Here is an 18,275-nt window from a genome sequence, read left to right on the forward strand (position 1 = left end):
CTTTTTAATCACATTTCTACAAGAAGTCAGTGTTATTTTGTTTATATTGTTTTTAAGATGGCTTTAGATTTGAAGTATCTTTTATTCAAAAGGTTTTCATTAACTAAAAATGAGAGGAAATGGACTTCTCATGTCACCTCAAACCTCAGTGATTGGATTTCTTCCCCTTTTTTTGTCCAAAAAATATATTTTGCAGAATATTGTTTCTGCTCTTTTCCATACAATGAATGTGAATGGAGGCGGAAGGTGTTGAGAATCAAAAATGACATAAAGCATCATAAAATTATCCTAGAAGTTGTTTAAGACATTGGTGACTTTGTGTAAAGTGCCCAATGTTTCTCGAATGTCTTGTAGCTGCATTTATTGATGTGACTTTATGCATTATATTTCAATGTATATGACCACAAATGAGATTTTAAAATTACGGTGGAGGAGAATGTGCATGGGTTAAATTACAGCTTGTTTCTCACACAAAGTTCTCATTTGACTTCCGAAGACTTATGTGGATAAAGTTCATGCTGCTTTTTGGTGCCATTTTGGTATTATTTGTACTTAACAACCTCCATCCCCATTCACTTTCATTATATGGAAAAGAGCAGCCAGGACATTATGCAGTATTTCTCATTTTGTGTTCCACAGACGCAAACAAGGTTTGAAATGACATGAAGTTTATTCAAATGTTTGTATTGTTTGTGAATTATCAGTCAGTCAAGGCTAAAATATATAGAAGGTGACTGGTGTTCAAAGAAGGGAAGACTGCATGGACTCCCGCTTGTATCCACTGCTGTGTCAAGGCCCATTTGTGCACAGGAATGTTAATGACTTGAGTTGTTTACATGCTTACACAAGAATGTCTACTTTTAGCACTGTTGTCAAAAACCGCCATTAGAAACCTGAGGAACATGGTGAATGTTCTTTATTCAGCTAAGTGCACTCAGATGTAACAGAACATAATGAAGCATAAACAACCTTTCATGTTATCTCACTGTAAAGCGCATAAATCATAGTGGGCTTCAAGGGTAAAACATCACATATCCGTCAACATCGTATTCAAACTCTCTAACAGTTATTGTTCCGAAAAAAGAAACTCTTTTCTCCTCGTCGTTCTGACATTTCACATATGTTCCATTTTACTGTAATATTTAAAAATAAGCATGTGCATATTTATGTTATGCTTTTCTTTCCCACTGGAAAACTGGCGAATCAATCAACTGCACTTTGGCTCAGCATGCTTCCACTTTCTCACAAAGCCCAAGGGTTTTTTTGCGGTCAGGGATAAATGAGCCCACTCTCTACTTCCTGCTTTTTTCTGCAGGGTTCTGATTGGTTCTCCTCTGACTGGACAGCCAGCTAAACGGACCGGAGACGTCTACAGGTGCCCCGTTGGACAAAACAAAAACACTGGATGTGAAAACGAATGTTCTTTATTCAGCTAAGTGCACTCAGATGTAACACAGAACATAATGAAGCATAAACAACCTTTCATGTTATCTCACTGTAAAGCGCATAAATCATAGTGGGCTTCAAGGGTAAAACATCACATATCCGTCAACATCGTATTCAAACTCTCTAACAGTTATTGTTCCGAAAAAAGAAACTCTTTTCTCCTCGTCGTTCTGACATTTCACATATGTTCCATTTTACTGTAATATTTAAAAATAAGCATGTGCATATTTATGTTATGCTTTTCTTTCCCACTGGAAAACTGGCGAATCAATCAACTGCACTTTGGCTCAGCATGCTTCCACTTTCTCACAAAGCCCAAGGGTTTTTTTGCGGTCAGGGATAAATGAGCCCACTCTCTACTTCCTGCTTTTTTCTGCAGGGTTCTGATTGGTTCTCCTCTGACTGGACAGCCAGCTAAACGGACCGGAGACGTCTACAGGTGCCCCGTTGGACAAAACAAAAACACTGGATGTGAAAAATTCCTTTTGCCAGGTGAGAGGTGGCCTTCCTAAAAGCATTTGTGTGTTCGGTTAGTGCCATCATGTTTTCCACAAGCTATTTTTGTTCATTGCTGTGAATCATTAGTCTGTATTTACTGTGTGTTTTTACTCTGTGGGTGTGGTTATACCAGAAAACTTGTTATAGGAAGGGTAACAGACATTACCTCAGTTGGCGAGAAATGGACATACTTCCTCAGTTGGTACTAGTTTGACTGTCCCAAACACTGCTGCGTGACTCAAGGGTACAAGCAGATTTCGGCTGATAAACATGCACTAACATGGCACTTTGACTTGGCATGCAAACTCCTCCAGATTTGAGAATGAAGTTCTCAAATCATCTTTCCAAAATAAAACCTCCAGAGAAGGGAAATGGTACACCCTTCCTCAGTCTTAAAGTCAAAACAATTACTGATTCATCATTACAACTTTTCGACAAAAAGAAATACCTTAAATTTAGTCATTATCAACAGTCTGTTTCCATTTTCAATCATTTTATTCTGCAAGGATGCATTCAGTTTACAGTAAAAGTGACAGTTATGTTACAAAAAAATCCATTTCGAATAAATGCTGTTTTTGTAACTATTGAACAAAGAATCCTGAAAAAATTATCACAATTTACACAAACAATGTTAAGCAGCACAACTGTTTTCAACATTGATAATAATAAGTGTTTCTTGATCAGCAAATCAGCATATTAGAATGATTTCTGAAGGATCATGTGACGCTGAAGACTGCAGTAATGATGCTGAAAACTCAGCTTTGATCACAGGAATAAATTACATTTTAAAATGTATTAAAATAGAAAACAGTTATTGTAAATTGTAAAAATATTTTACAATATTGCTGTTTTTACTGTATTTTTGTGAAAAAAAAATTCTACTGATCCCAAACTTTTCAATTGTGGTGTACTGTATGCCACATAGCAAAACTACAATGCATTGCAAGATAGATCTCATGTTTACAGTTTAGATATGTTGCTTCGTCCTTATTAGTCAAAGTTATTATCAGTCACCAAATGCGGATGTGCATCAGCGGAAAGTTCCATCCTTCTAATTCAGGAGCAAGTATGATCATTTAATTTAGGAAGCCTTGTGTGAATGCTAATGTCTTGACACTTAACAGCACCTGGATGTGTAAAACATGCACAGAGAAAACCCCACAGCTGAAACATCCGTGTACGCTTTCTAGAGGTGTTACTGTGAGAATACAAGAGGAGCTAAAGCAGATTGTGGCCTGAGAGCTCATCAGCCAGAGAGACTTTGACCTTGACTCATGGGTCATTTACATTTATTACATTTGTTTAGCAGATACTTTTATCTGAAGCCTCGTACAAATGAGGAATTATATACAATTCAAGCGATTCAATGCAAGTAAAAAGAACAAGCTAGTACAGAGGCTCTTACTGTTTTTGAGCTAGTAATTAACAGAAATCAGCCTGTGTTTTTTGCATTACCCCCATTTATCTGTTGATATTTGGAATGGTTGGTTCATTGGTTCATGATGTAATGTTTTGTTTGTTAGTCTCATTAGCCTGTAGCGCTAAATCTGTTTTTATGTTAACCTCTGCCTGAATGTCTGACTCTCAGAGGAGGTCTAGACAGGAAGTGATCCAAAAATATTTTAATGTGTAATCTACACCTAATTACATAATCCTTCGCCAGATAACTCAATGTTGCATGTCGTCTCTCATTACTTCAGGGATCTGCCTCAAAATCAGACACTTCCAACAGGAATTCAGATGAATCTCTACCCTCAGTGTTTTCCCTTTTATAAGTCATCTTTTTAAATATGTCAGTGTACAATGTAGATTGTATGGGTTAACAATATTCTTTTTCGTACTAGTTTTCATGCCCATGGCTTTTTCGCATTGTGTGTTTGTGAAGCAGGAAGGGACAAAAAAGCTGCAAAACTGTGTTTTTTCTCCATTAAAACCCCACATAAATGACTCTAGCAATGTCTTTTGTTTTTAAAAAGGCAAGTAGAAAGACAATCTCAAGGGTCTGTGTATGAACAAAAGTATTCAATCCGCTTATGGGAAAATGCAGGGGAGTTTATTTTTTGTTTTCACTGTGAGTGCATATTTGTCTATTTTTCTTACAGAAAACACAACAATTCCGAACATAAATGAAGTGAAGGAAAACATGACTATGGGGACGACGCTGGTGGTTAACCCAGACGGCAGTGGCTTTCTGGTAGGGAACATCTGCGGATGTGATTGCACTGAGATCTTTATATGTCTTCTGTTACTTCAGCCCCTGTTAATTAATAGTGTCTGATCACAGACTTTTTAAATCATTACATTATGGAAACACTCGGTTTTCCAGTTAAAGTTTATAATTATAGAACAGCCATGACATGTTGGCACTATGTCTACGTTTGGTTATACTTTATGACTGAACAAATTGTCAGCAATCTGTGATTGCAGTTCATGTAAATGCAGCTTTTCCAGTACTCAAAAAATCCTAAAGAAATGTTTAATTTGGAGCTGGACTTAATGGGATCAAACAGGAATCCTCTATGAATCAAGTGTAATCCGAATGGACAAACTGACATTCTGAGCAAGGAAAAATGCAATGGAAAAGTAGGAATTTCAGTTTATCCAGTAGGATCTTAGTTGATCCCATTAGGACTGAGTCCAAGTTATTATAAAAATTGCTTTTTTATATTTGTTTGACAAGGTGTGTAACACAGAACTCAAGCAAGTGACAACTGGACATTTTCAGCACTTTTTATCACCTTTTTTAATTTCGCTAGTTCGCTAGTCGACTGGTCCTGCAGTGTGACACATGATGTTTTAATATACAAATATTCCATGTAACCAGTTTAATAGAAGGAGTTCAGCATGTCACCCCTAAACATTCCCATGTACTATTAAGCTTTTTGACACATTGTTTCCAACTGTTCCCATATGCAGCTCCAGCTCCCATATGCTGCAAAGGACTGAAACGGAAATAGTTCCACATAAACATTACAAATGAAATAATTAATTGTGGGAGGTCTCGACTCATTCCACAAGACTGGATATATGTGTATATACTATCATTCAAAAGTTCGGGTTCAGTATAATTTTCTAATGTTTTTGAATGTAGTCTCTTACGCTCACCAAGGCTGCATTTATTTGATGAAAAGTACTGTAAAAACAGTGATATTGCGAAATTTTATTCCAATTTAAAATAACTGGTTTATATTTGAATATATTTTAAAATGTAATTTATTCTTGTGAGGCGAATCTGAATTTTCATCGTCATTTTGAATAAATGTTGTTTTTTTAAAACTTTGTTTTCATCAATTTCAAAAGAATTTCAACATTGATAATAAATCAGCATATTAGAATGATTTCTGATGGATCACGTGACACTGAAGACTGGAGTAATGGTGCTGAAAATTCAGCTTTGAATCACAGGAATAAATTACATTTCAAAGTAAATTAAAATAGAAAAGCTTTATTTTAAATTGCAATAATATTTCACAATATTACTGTTTTTACTGTATTTTAGATCGAAGAAATGCAACCTTGATGAGCGTAAGAGAGACTTCTTTAAAAAAAAAAAAAGTGTACATGTGTTTCATTTCAGTTAAAGTTTTAGTTATTTATTTATTCGTTCCTTTTTATAGCAGTGTACATGTGTATGAATCTTTGCTGTCCAGCCAAATTACGAAAATATAAGTCAAAATAAAAAATGCTAGGCTTTTTTTCTGTGATGACCATAAAGTTTCATGTCATGTCAGCTACTCAGTGCTCCAATCCCTCTCTCTCGTTCCCTCTGGACAGGCCTGTGGTCCTCAGTATGGCTACATGTGTGGAAAACAGCAGTACATCACTGGGATCTGCTCGAACGTCAGCTCCTCCTTCAAAGTCCTCAACTCCATCGCTCCGACTGTACGAGGTACGACACACACGTGTTGTGAGTGTACATTAGCGCATTCCAGCCGAGTAAACCCCTGCGCCGCATGTCCATGTTAGGACAGTGTTTAGGAGAGCTGACATCTCCCAATGCAACACAGAACCAGTGACTCATCATAAACACACACATACATACTGTATGATGTTTCATAGCAACAACCAACACTGTCCGCCGCGTCACTTCATTTGAATTCTGCATCATTAAATGCACATTTGAATTCTCAGATTGATTCTAAATGGCAAATAGCGATGGTTAGCATTCAGATGCGCAGTCTAAGCCTTTATTTACCACGGTATAAACAGATGTACAAGCTATATTGAGTTTCTAATGAAAGGTCACATCTCTTTTCTTCCATATACAAAAAGTGACTGGAAAAACAGCATAAGCTGTGATTAACCACTGCTTTTTTATTATACATTTTTATATAAGTGCACACAGTTTCAGTCAGCTATGTCATGTAAACCTACTAGTTGGCTGTTGGCATTCAGCTTCCTTTCAGGAATTTAAAAGAAAGCAATGTGGTATTTATTTCTCTTTCTCGCTGTATAATTGTAAAGAAGGTGCTCATTAGGTTTATTTGCTTGTTTCAGAGTGCAAGCAGGATATGGACATTGTCATAGTGTTGGACGGTTCCAACAGCATCTACCCATGGAGTCCCATCACCGAGTTTCTGGTCAAATTTCTCCAGAGCATTGAAATCGGACCAGCCCGGGTGAGATTTGTGTAATTATAGTGCCCTGGAGAGCAACCATGTCGTTTGTCTTCAAACACTTTAGAAATGACATCAGGTTCAAATAAAATATCCACTTACTGCATCATTGGATGTTTAACACAAGCTGCTTTTTAAAAGGAATAGTTGGCTCAAAAATGAAGATTTTGTCACCATTTACTTCCCCTGTAGTGGTTCCAAATATCTATGACTGACTTAGCTGTTTTGAAACTCAAAAAAGATATTTTGAAGAATGTTTTGAACATTTGACCCCACTGATTTTCAATGTATGGACAAAAAAAACTATTACTGAAGCTTTTTTTGTCTTTCCGCAGGGCAAAATAAATGTATACAAGTTTGGAAAAGTATTATTTATGTACTATTATAGCATTTATTAATATTTTGAATCATATATTGTTTTTATATTTCCATGTAAATGTAAAAAAAATAATCCTATTTTTATTTATTAGTATTTTTATTTGTCATTTTTATTAGTTTTCTTTATATTTATATTTAGCATTAATTTATTTTTTATAAATTAGTTTTAGTTCAAGTGGTTGCAAGACTATTTTATTTTAGCTAGGTGCCAAAGCAGTATCTTATTTTCACTTAGTTTTATTCAATGTACTAAAATAAAAATAAATGAAAACTATATAGACATATAAAACAACCCAATAACTTTTTTAACTATTTAACAATTTTTGAAAAACTAATAGTGTCTGAATGATACTACAATAAAACTGATAATGAAATAATTTTCATTTTTGGGTGAAACAGCCCTTTAGTGGTTGGATTTAAAACAGTTTTGTGTACTTGTTAAAAACCATAGCGATTTGTTTTGTCAAAGTTGTGTGCAGTTAGTCGCACATAAGTGGATCTGTCATCGGCTTACACTAACATCATTACAACGAGTATTACATAAAGACTTTCCATGGAGAAGCTACTGGGTGGTTTGATTCTATGGAAATAAAGGCTTTCTTGAGCACACCGCTGGAAAATACAGCTCCAGAACGTTGAGCTGGGGGAAGACCACATATTCCATGGTTAAATAAATGTTTGCAGGGCTTTTTTGAGAGAATGACTTCACTTTTGAGTCAGCACAGACAGAGACGTTTAACAGAGAGAGAGACAACGGTGTGTCTGAGGGCCACCCAAACTTACTGCCTGAGCTTTATGCATGACTTTTTATTTGGGCTTTTGATTCTCCAGGTGGGCATCGTGTCTTACGGAGACGATGTCGGCCACGTCTTCAATCTCAGCCAGTTCAGTAACACAAAAGACCTTCTTAAGGAAGCTGCTGATATACCTCAAAGAACCGGCCACAAAACCATGACAGCTCTCGGCATTGATACAGCAAGGTATCACAATAAGATTCAAAGAGTAATTTTACATTTGAAAATCAGATTTAAATTTAAAACAGAAATGTTATGATAAAATGTATTCTGGATAACGTGATCTTCAAGCAAAAGGGGAAATAAGAAATTCTGAAATTAATGTAATTTTTTTTAATTCAAGTTGTTATGCTGATATTTTAATTTGTAATTAATAGAGTTGTATTCAATTATTTTAATTAAATGCATTTTCACCGGCAGTCTTAGTCTTTCGGAGCCTGTTGTATTTCAGAAAAATCCACTAATAGTAATTTATTTCAGTGTGTCAATTCAAACAAAGGAAGTTGTAAACTTTGTGTAGAATCCTGACCTGATGTTGTTTATTTTCTAAAGGAAAGAGGCCTTTACAGTGGAGCGAGGAGCAAGACCAGGAGTCAAAAAAGTCATGGTGATCGTCACAGATGGCGAGTCACATGACCACTACAATTTGAAAAATGTCACCGATCAGTGTGAACGAGATGGGATTGAGCGGTTCGCTGTTGCTGTAAGTATATTCATCCATGTATGATAAATAAATACTGTGGTGCATGGATTCAATGGTTTCAGTAGACAATATAGATTGCTGTTCATGTTTAACGTGGCACATGTAATTTTGTCTTTTGTAGGTCCTTGGTGACTATAATCGACAAAATAAAACCAATGAAGAAATAAAGAAGTTTATTGACGAAATCGAATTTATTGCTAGCGATCTCAAAAGCGATCATTTCTTCAATGTGTCGGATGAAGCAGCATTAGTGACCATCGTGGATGCCTTAGGAAGCAAGATCTTTGCCTTAGAGGGTAACGTACCTAATATAGTATGTTTAGTTAAGTATTAATCATACGGTTGGACATACGATTTTCACATTGCAGATGATAAATCAGGCAAAAAATCTCCTAGACTGGCATTAAAGGAATAGTTCACCCCCAAATGAAAATTTGCTGAGAATTTACCACACTCGGGCCATCCAAGATGTAGATGAGTTTGTTTCTTCATCAGAACAGATTTGGAGAAATGTAGCATTACATCATTTGCTCACCAAAGGATCCTCTGCAGTGAATGGGTGCCGTCAGAATGAGAGTCCAAACAGCTGATAAAAACATCACAATAATCCACAAGTAATCCACACCACTCCAGTCCATCAGTTAACTGAGAAGCTGTACATTTGTACAAAACAAATCTATCATTAAGACATTTTTTACTTTTTAACCATTTCTTCTGGCTAAAATACAAGTCTCGTCTGAATCTGGAGAGAAATATGTACAGATCAAGCACAAGTGAAAGTGACAAGTGAAAACAGTCAAATCAGTTCTAAACAAATATGTTGGTGGATTTTGATGTGAGAGGACAACAGGAGATGAACTCATTGGAGGAAGCGTTATTATGAATTATGAACTGGTATTTTGACTAAAAGCGTCTGAAGTTGAAAATGAAGATAAAAATGAAGATAAAAATCTAGACTAGAAGCACCGAAAGTTAAAACATCTTAATGATGGATTTGTTTCTTACAAACATGCAGCTTTTCACTTCACAAGACATCAACTGATGGACTGGAGTGGTGTGTATTACTTGTGGATTATTGTGATGTTTTTATCAGCTGTTTGGACTCTCATTCTGACGGCACCCATTCACTGCAGAGGATCCATTGCTGAGCAAGTGATGCAATGCTACATTTCTCCAAATCTGTTCTGATGAAGAAACAAACTCTCCCAGTTTCTTCCAAAAATACTACAGTTTTAACTATAACTATCTAGTTAGGCATATTTTCTTACGGCAGACAAGTGAATCATATTTAAAATGTTTAATGTCATGAAACCTGTCAAAAATGTAAAAATGGCCTTTGTCTAACAGCCACATCTGAGAAACACACCTCCTCATTTGAGATGGAAATGTCTCAGTCGGGATTCAGCGCTCACACGTCTAAAGTAAGTGTCCTGTCAGTCTGCTCTCTTGAGAATTGTAATTCAGATCAGATTCTGACCCCGTCCTGTTGTCTGATTTACCTCATCTTACATCCTGCTGCTGGTGAGTCGTGCATAACTACAGAGGAAACGTGCAAACGCTTCAGTGTTTGGTTATGAATCACAGAAGGAAGTACAATGAGTCTGTCAGCGTGTCACATCCTTTCTCAGTTTGACAGAGACAGCAGTAACACTAGCACATTTTTGAACACATTGCTGGGTAGTCTGTAAACACACTGGGCCTTAGTCATAAAATGCGAACGGAACAAATAAATTGTTTGTAAATTATAATCCAGTTATCACATCCTGTAAGAATGGCACAAATGGAGTTCGGGGTGTGGCACGTATGGAAGGAAAAAGTTCTGTCCCTCCATTAAGAGTCCATTCTTCCAAAACTTTGACACTTCAGAGTTCATCATACACTCTAAAAAATGCTGGGTTAAATATAACCCAGCTCAGGGTTAAAAAGGGACAAACCCAGCTGTTGGGTTGTTTTGACCCAGCGGTTGGGTTCAAAACAACCCAATAGTTGGGTTTGTCCCTTTTTAACCCTGCGCTGGGTTATATTTAACCCAGCATTTTTTAGAGTGTAATTGTAATATACGGTGGTGTGAAAAGGTTTTTGCCCCCTTCCTGTTTTTTTTATTTTTTGCATATTTGTCACACTTAAAAGATTCATGGTTTGGACAGTTTTTTTCCCTTAATAAATGAAAACATCATTTAAAAACTGCATTTTGTATTTACTTGCATTATCTTTGTGTAATATTAAAATTAGTTTGATGATCTGAATCTTTTAAGTGTGACAAATATGCAAAACATTTAAAAAACAGGAAGGGGGCAAAAACCTTTTCACACCACTGTATGTAATATAATGTATATCTTTCTGAAAGGCGGGTGTGATGCTGGGAGCCGTGGGCGCTTTCGATTGGAACGGCACTGTAGTGATGCAATCTGGGCAAGAGTTTGTCGTTCCCAAAAAAAACACCTTCCACGACCCTGCAGAGCAGAGATACGAAGGCATGGCGGGATACATAGGTGAGGACTACGAATGACATTTACATTGACTTTTATTTATAGTAATAGCAGAGAGTGGACAGAAAATGATGGATGGAATCAGCAAATATTATAAGTATCAGTTTTGAACTCACCTACATGAGTTTGTGTCCCATCCATTGCAACAACAGCTTTAGTAACTACCTATACCTCTAACTTCAAGCCTAGTTAAGGCCTAGAAGACTAGAAAGACAGTAAGCCAAGGCCTTGAATGATTATACTTCTTGGGCACCAAATAATCAACAATAAAAATGCTGCATATACATATCAGGAATTTTATTTCCTTCATAATATTCTCCTCGGAGAGACAAGGAAGCTCACAATAGAGGACAATATGGTGCTTGTAGTCTAAACACATTGTCACGATCTTCTGCCGTCCCATAAACACTCACAGTCCAAGTGCAAACACTCACACTCTCCACACATCCCCTTTTAAGGCTGTTGCTCCAGAAACAAAAGCAGTCAGTTGAAATGACTCTGCCTGATAAACGTGTTTGGAGAACAAGCTGCGCGGAAGCACTGTTTCACAAATGCTGATTTACGGAAAAAGATTTATAATCAGTCAAGCTGGTTTATTCTAGCATTATTCCCAACAATGTCTGTGTCTGCTGTAATGAAACCGTTTATGATTTGGGCCCCAGCTGTTTCGTATTAAGCGTGCAGACTGCTGTAAATGACTGTGAGGTTGGGTTAGTTGTGTGGTGGTAAAGGTTGCAGTGTGGTTTTGCTTGCAGGTTATGATGTGCAGTCGGCGCACACACCCCATGGGGTGCTGTACATCACAGGTGCACCACGCTTTAACCACAGCGGCCGGGTCACGGTGTACCGCTTCGACGGAGAAAATGTCACCATAACACAGACGCTGAAAGGAGAGCAGGTAGCTTCATAACCACAACCTCAAACAATTTCGGGTGGATCTCGCAAAAACAGATCATATTTCACCCCAAAAATCAAAAGAAACTATTTAAAGAATTACATTTTAAAAGTAAATATATATAAAATGAAATTTGTTCATGTTCAGATCACATTCCACACCAAATTCAAAATAAAATAAATTATATTAATTATTGTATATACATAAATTGTATATTTTAATATGAATAATGTACTTTAGAAATATATATTGTTTTGTATTATATTAATTTATTATTTTATTATATTATATTATTTATATTATTTTATATATATTTATTATATATTTTTGGAGAGATTAACTGAATGCTTTCTATTTTTGGATTTTCAGATTTAGCTTAAATGCTGAATGGCCCTTTGTTTAAACAAAAATCAAAATTGTTACATTAAACAAGAAAACATATAGAAAATGTATGGATATAGAATTAATATTCTGTGTGTGAATATTTATTTATATAATGAATATTTTATATATATATATATATATATAATGATTTTTAAAACCTGTTCAGATCACATTTCACCCCAAAATTATTATAATAATCTAATTAATAATCTAATTATTATAAAGACATTCTATTTTATAATTTAATTTATATAAAATGAATTTTAAGATGTTCAGACCACATTTTACGAGAAAATCAAAAGAGAAAAAAATCTGAAATTATAATTAGACATTATTTTCTATAAATAAATAAATGTGTATAAAATAAATTAAGAAACATTTGTATTGTTTATTTTTATTGTATTATATACAGTGGGGCAAAAAAGTATTTAGTCAGCCATCAATTGTGCAAGTTCTCCCACTTAAAAAGATGAGAGAGGCCTGTAATTTTCATCATAGGTATACCTCAACTATGAGAGACAAAATGAGGGGAAAAAATCCAGAAAATCACATTGTAGAAATTTTAAAGAATTAATTGGTAAATTCCTCGGGAAAATAAGTATTTGGTCACCTACAAACAAGCAAGATTTCTGGCTCTCACAGACCTGTAACTTCTTCTTTAAGAGGCTCCTCTGTCCTCCACTGGTTACCTGTATTAATGGCATCTGTTTGAACTCATTATCAGTATAAAAGATACCTGTCCACAACCTCAAACAGTCACACTCCAAACTCCACCATGGCCAAGACCAAAGAGCTGTCATAGGACACCAGAAACTAAATTGTAGACCTGCACCAGGCTGGGAAGACTGAATCCGCAATAGGTAAGCAGCTTGGTGTGAAGAAATCAACTGTGGGAGCAATTATGAGAAAATGGAAGACATACAAGACCACTGATAATCTCCCTCGATCTGGGGCTCCACGCAAGATCTCACCCCGTGGGGTCAAAATGATCACAAGAACTGGGAGCAAAAATCCCAGAACCACACGGGGGGACCTAGTGAATGACCTGCAGAGAGCTGGGACCAAAGTAACAAAGGCTACCATCAGTAACACACTGCGCTGCCAGGGACTCAAATCCTGCAGTGCCAGATGTGTCCCCCTGCTTAAGCCAGTACATGTCCAGGCCTGTCTGAAGTTTGCTAGAGAGCATTTGGATGATCCAGAAGAGGATTGGGAGAATGTCATATGGTCAGATGAAACCAAAATAGAACTTTTTGGTAAAAACTCAACTTGTCGTGTTTGGAGGAGAAAGAATGCTGAGTTGCATCCAAAGAACACCATACCTACTGTGCAGCATGGGGGTGGAAACATCATGCTTTGGGGCTGTTTTTCTGCAAAGGGACCAGGACGACTGATTCGTGTAATGAAAGAATGAATGGGGCCATGTATCGTGAGATTTTGAGTGAAAACCTCCTTCCATCAGCAAGGGCATTGAAGATGAAATGTGGCTGGGTCTTTCAGCATGACAATGATCCCAAACACACCGCCCGGGCAACGAAGGAGTGGCTTCGTAAGAAGCATTTCAAGGCTCTGGAGTGGCCTAGCCAGTCTCCAGATCTCAACCCCCTAGAAAATCTTTGGAGGGAGTTGAAAATCCGTGTTGCCCAGCGACAGCCCCAAAACATTACTGCTCTAGAGGAGATCTGCATGGAGGAATGGGCCAAAATACCAGCAACAGTGTGTGAAAACCTTGTGAAGACTTACAGAAAACGTTTGACCTCTGTCATTGCCAACAAAGGGTATATAACAAAGTATTGACATGAAATTTTGTTATTGACCAAATACTTATTTTCCACCATAATTTGCAAATAAATTCTTTAAAAATCCTACAATGTGATTTTCTGGATTTCTTTTTCTCATTTTGTCTCTCATAGTTGAGGTATACCTATGATGAAAATTACAGGCCTCTCTCATATTTTTAAGTGGGAGAACTTGCACAATTGGTGGCTGACTAAATACTTTTTTCCCCCACTGTATATATATATATATATGTGTGTGTGTGTGTATATATATACTTTTTTTTGCTTATTTTCATGACTATTAAGCATATTTCCTTCCCAAACCGTCACTACTGTAATGTTATTACTGTAATTTTTACTTTTGAATGTTTTTTCATTACCATTATTCTTAATAGATTTTCATTACTGCATGTTTCCATTGAAGTTTGATTTTCAGTGGTATTTATGAAGTGTGTCATGTTCTTCTTAGATTGGCTCCTATTTCGGCAGTGTTCTCCAGACGCATGACATCGACCGTGACAATTACACTGACATCCTTCTGGTCGGAGCTCCCATGTATATGGGTCCAGAGAGGGACGAACAAGGTCAAGTCTACGTCTACAGACTCAATGAGGTGTGTATGTGTCTTTAATCTGTGTGTGATATGCCTCATTCCACATACTGAAAACACGTGTAGGGGAGTGTAGTACCTCCATTCCACGCCGAGAGCATGTGGGAGCAGTAAATCTGAATCTGTCCTCAGGGAATGAGTGTGTGTTGTGTTGGTGTACAGCCTGAGATAAGTGCTCCCAGAGCAGGAGAAGGGTTGGAATGAGAATGCGGGTAGGAGCTTGGCATCATGGGAATGGAAATCTAATGAAACTGTAATATCTCCAGCAAAATACCAGCCTCTGTGGAGCACCTGCTTTCAACAGCTTCCAAATAGTGGCTTAAATGGAGCGATTTCCATCGGATTTGAGGTTTTGTCCGTTGGTCAGTGTTTCTTCATGAAGCATTTGCATTTACAAGGCAGAACTGTATTGATTGCACATATTGTTCATGTTTTTTCTCCATGATTTTCAAATCAAATCACAATCTCTGGACATAAATTCAACTCTTAAAACCTCTTAAAAGTCTTTGACCTTCTTACAGTGTTTCCCAAGAAGAATGTTCAAGAAATCAAACTGACAATTGTAAAATGTGCATATCAGTTGGTCTTTTTTTCTTGTTTATTTGGATATAATGATTTGTGATAAGTCTTTTCTTTCCTGTTTAACTCCATTGGTTTATCCACTTTTAAAACAGTTTCATCTTTTCTCTCATCTTTTCTCAAAAAAAGTCGCAAAAGTCTTTTTAGGGTTTTTGTCATTTTAAGGGTTTTTTTGGGCACCCAATCCCATGGTGTAACATGGTGTAAATTCAGTCATTTCAATAGAAAGCTTCACAGGGAGTTTGATTGACAGGTGATCTGACCAATAATAACACCAAATCTGCCGTTTTGTTCGACAAACAAAGCAGACAGGAGATTAGATTAACATCGGTGGACTCGAACTTGAAGATAGTGTGTATTGACGTCTTTCCGCATGCAGTTGAAACAAGATACCCTCTGATGTTCTTTCATGTTTATTTCGTGCTATAACTAGTAAAGAGGAAGAGATGATCAGTTCACGTGCTGCTTGAACTGAGGCTATAGCGATCTGTCACGACACATTAAAGAGCCACAAAACAGCACCAATTGTTTGAATATCTTACAAAATGACAAAATTTGTCTTAGTTTCATACCAGAAGTAACCTGCTCTGCGTGTTTTCAGTTTCCACTTTGCTCCGCGATGTATTTTTCACTGCGTGAGAACGTGTTGTGTAGTGTGAGAGCGGCATGTTTAGTCAGACATCGCAACAGTAACTAAAAGGGGCGAGTCTTTGCGAAGAGTCAATTGGGAGTTTCGCAAGAGGTGATTAAGTTCTCTGTGCGGAAGTTGGTCGAACAGATTTTTCATATTGATCAACAGTAAGCTTCTTTGTTTGAGCTCTGAGGCATAACTCATTTATTACATAGGAGAAAAGAGCCAGAGGCTTCCCCAGTTGCAGCAACTTTCATTTTTATTATTATTACTTTGCGCCAGTTGGAGGTGACAGTTTTGTTTTCTTAAAACGCATGGGATGGAAACGGTTTATTCGGATTTTCCGCATAACTTTGGACGGAAGCTAATGACTGGCTGGGTCCGAACCTACATTTTTTATCCATATCTTCATCCACTAGTCTGTAGGCCACACTGAGAGTTCCAGTCTTGTGTCTGGTTGTTACTCCTCAGGACGGGCTGTTTGAACACGAGATGACGCTGAAGCCGGTGAATCAGACCTGCTGTACAGCTCACTCCCAGAGCAACTGTAAGAGCATCAGTAAGAACGAGCCCTGCGGCGCACGCTTCGGTACCGCCATCGCTGCCGTCCCTGACCTCAACCTGGACGGCTTCAGTGACATAGTGATCGGATCACCTCTGGAGAATGACCACAGGGGGGCGGTGTATATTTACCACGGCTCTCAGAAATCAATAAAGGAGAAGTATGTACAGGTAAAGAATCTTCTAAGCATAGCATCAAGTGGTCTTCAAAGACCCATTGGTGGGGAGAAAGGATCCCTGTTTAAAACATGCAAACAGTAACATAAGCTGCATTTCCATTACCCTTCAAATTGCGCCAATTGAAATTGCAAATTGAAAATACGCCTAATGGAAACGCATCAATTTCGCAAAAATGCCCATATATCGCAAAAAAGTTTTTACGCTCGCATGAGGTGGTTTTTCAGGCAATTCGAAAAAGGAATATTTTGCAAAACTGCAATGGAAACTTTTTTTCGCATTAACAGGTCACATGGCATACGTAAAAAGTCATATGATCAGGGTTTGAAATGAACACCCGCCAAATGTGGGTAAAAATCAGCTGTGGCGGGTAACGCTCTCAAATCACTAGCCAATTTGGCGGGTTACTTTTCGTCAGTTATGTTCACTCATTAATTTCTTGGGGAAGTTCATGCAAGGCAAATTTGCGCAGGTTTAGCGCAAATACTGAACTCTTGAGACATCACATTATCGAGTATATTGCAAAAACTAAACAAACAGAGACACGCATACGCGACGTGATGAAGTCTGGTTAGACCAACACAGTATGCATTAAGAATGATCACATAATTCAAGATAAGGGGGCATATATATATTTATATCAATTCATATAGTTAATCAATATCACACGAATAGCTCCATTTTTTTCTTAAAAATCAGCATGGTTACAAATTTGATATTGATTTTATACAACAGTTCAATAAACAATAAGTTAATATCAAGCGACTTACGTTTTAGACACCATATTGGCTGTTTTTGCACTATTTCTGTGCTATTTCGCCAACAAAAAAACATTCCAAACACAGCCACAGCGCTGTTTTGCATCTCTGAGCAACATGATGTTGTTTCGTTCCTGAATGAATCAACCGTTTAAATGATTCGGTTCAATCGCAATGACTCGGTTATTAACAGTAACTTGCTGCCACCTACTGGCGGTTTTAATTTCACATTTAAAGTATCTTTTCATTTTTTTAATAATTTCAAATATCAGTATTCAACATTTCATCTTTAAATATCAAAACATTATTTATGCATTTGTAACTGCAGGTTAAAGCATTCCATGTCCCTCTAAGCTGCATTAACATGTGTAAATACATCTAAATGCCACTTCATATGCAACTTCTACAAAGATGAATTTTATTTATACTGATTTAATTTGTTTAGTAACAGCCTAAATGTATTATGATTATAATTGGCTGATTAAATGTAAGAATTTGACTCAAAATATGATGCACACTTTTTAGAAAAAAATGGCTTTATAAAGGTAAAAATGCCCATAAAAGGTACAAATCAATTTAAACTTATTGGAAAAGATGAATTTATATCACTGCTGTGAACTGATCACCACACAGAATAATGAAGAATAACAAAAACTTTAGGAGTCAGCTCTCCACGGTATAAGATATCAGCACAATAACACACTCAGCAAAATATTGTCTAATTATCTTTATCGATAAAATCCCAGAAAATATTGAGATATTATTTTTTGTCAATATCGCACACCCCTAGTACTGACACAAAATGATTTGCAACGGTCGCTTTGTCACGTCCAGTGTAGACAGCCTCAAGCTTTTGGTTTATTTCTGTATTTTTTCTCCTTTTTTTGGCTAGTAGAAGTTATGAATGGCTGGTTAACTTAAAAATTTAGTAGCCAAATTGGCTGGTGAGTGAAAAAGTTAATTTCAATCCCTGCATAT

The 18,275-nt window shown here is 36.8% G+C and overlaps 1 protein-coding gene across 1 annotated transcript in view; it reads left to right on the plus strand.

Moving 5' to 3' along the window:
• The window catches only part of LOC107562550 (integrin alpha-1-like), a 45,871-nt gene that overhangs the window by 14,670 nt on the left and 12,926 nt on the right, over positions 1-18,275 (plus strand). Inside the window, exons 3-14 of the mRNA XM_016247186.1 lie at positions 1,826-1,938; positions 4,047-4,138; positions 5,719-5,833; positions 6,442-6,563; positions 7,770-7,918; positions 8,285-8,435; positions 8,557-8,731; positions 9,783-9,856; positions 10,783-10,927; positions 11,680-11,822; positions 14,451-14,594; positions 16,273-16,533. Of these exons, the coding sequence (XP_016102672.1) occupies positions 1,826-1,938; positions 4,047-4,138; positions 5,719-5,833; positions 6,442-6,563; positions 7,770-7,918; positions 8,285-8,435; positions 8,557-8,731; positions 9,783-9,856; positions 10,783-10,927; positions 11,680-11,822; positions 14,451-14,594; positions 16,273-16,533 (1,684 nt within the window). The remainder of the gene's footprint in view (positions 1-1,825; positions 1,939-4,046; positions 4,139-5,718; positions 5,834-6,441; positions 6,564-7,769; positions 7,919-8,284; positions 8,436-8,556; positions 8,732-9,782; positions 9,857-10,782; positions 10,928-11,679; positions 11,823-14,450; positions 14,595-16,272; positions 16,534-18,275) is intronic.

The sequence above is a fragment of the Sinocyclocheilus grahami genome, unplaced genomic scaffold (assembly GCF_001515645.1).
Source record: "Sinocyclocheilus grahami isolate Dianchi unplaced genomic scaffold, SAMN03320097.WGS_v1.1 scaffold828.1, whole genome shotgun sequence".
NCBI lineage: Eukaryota > Metazoa > Chordata > Actinopteri > Cypriniformes > Cyprinidae > Sinocyclocheilus > Sinocyclocheilus grahami.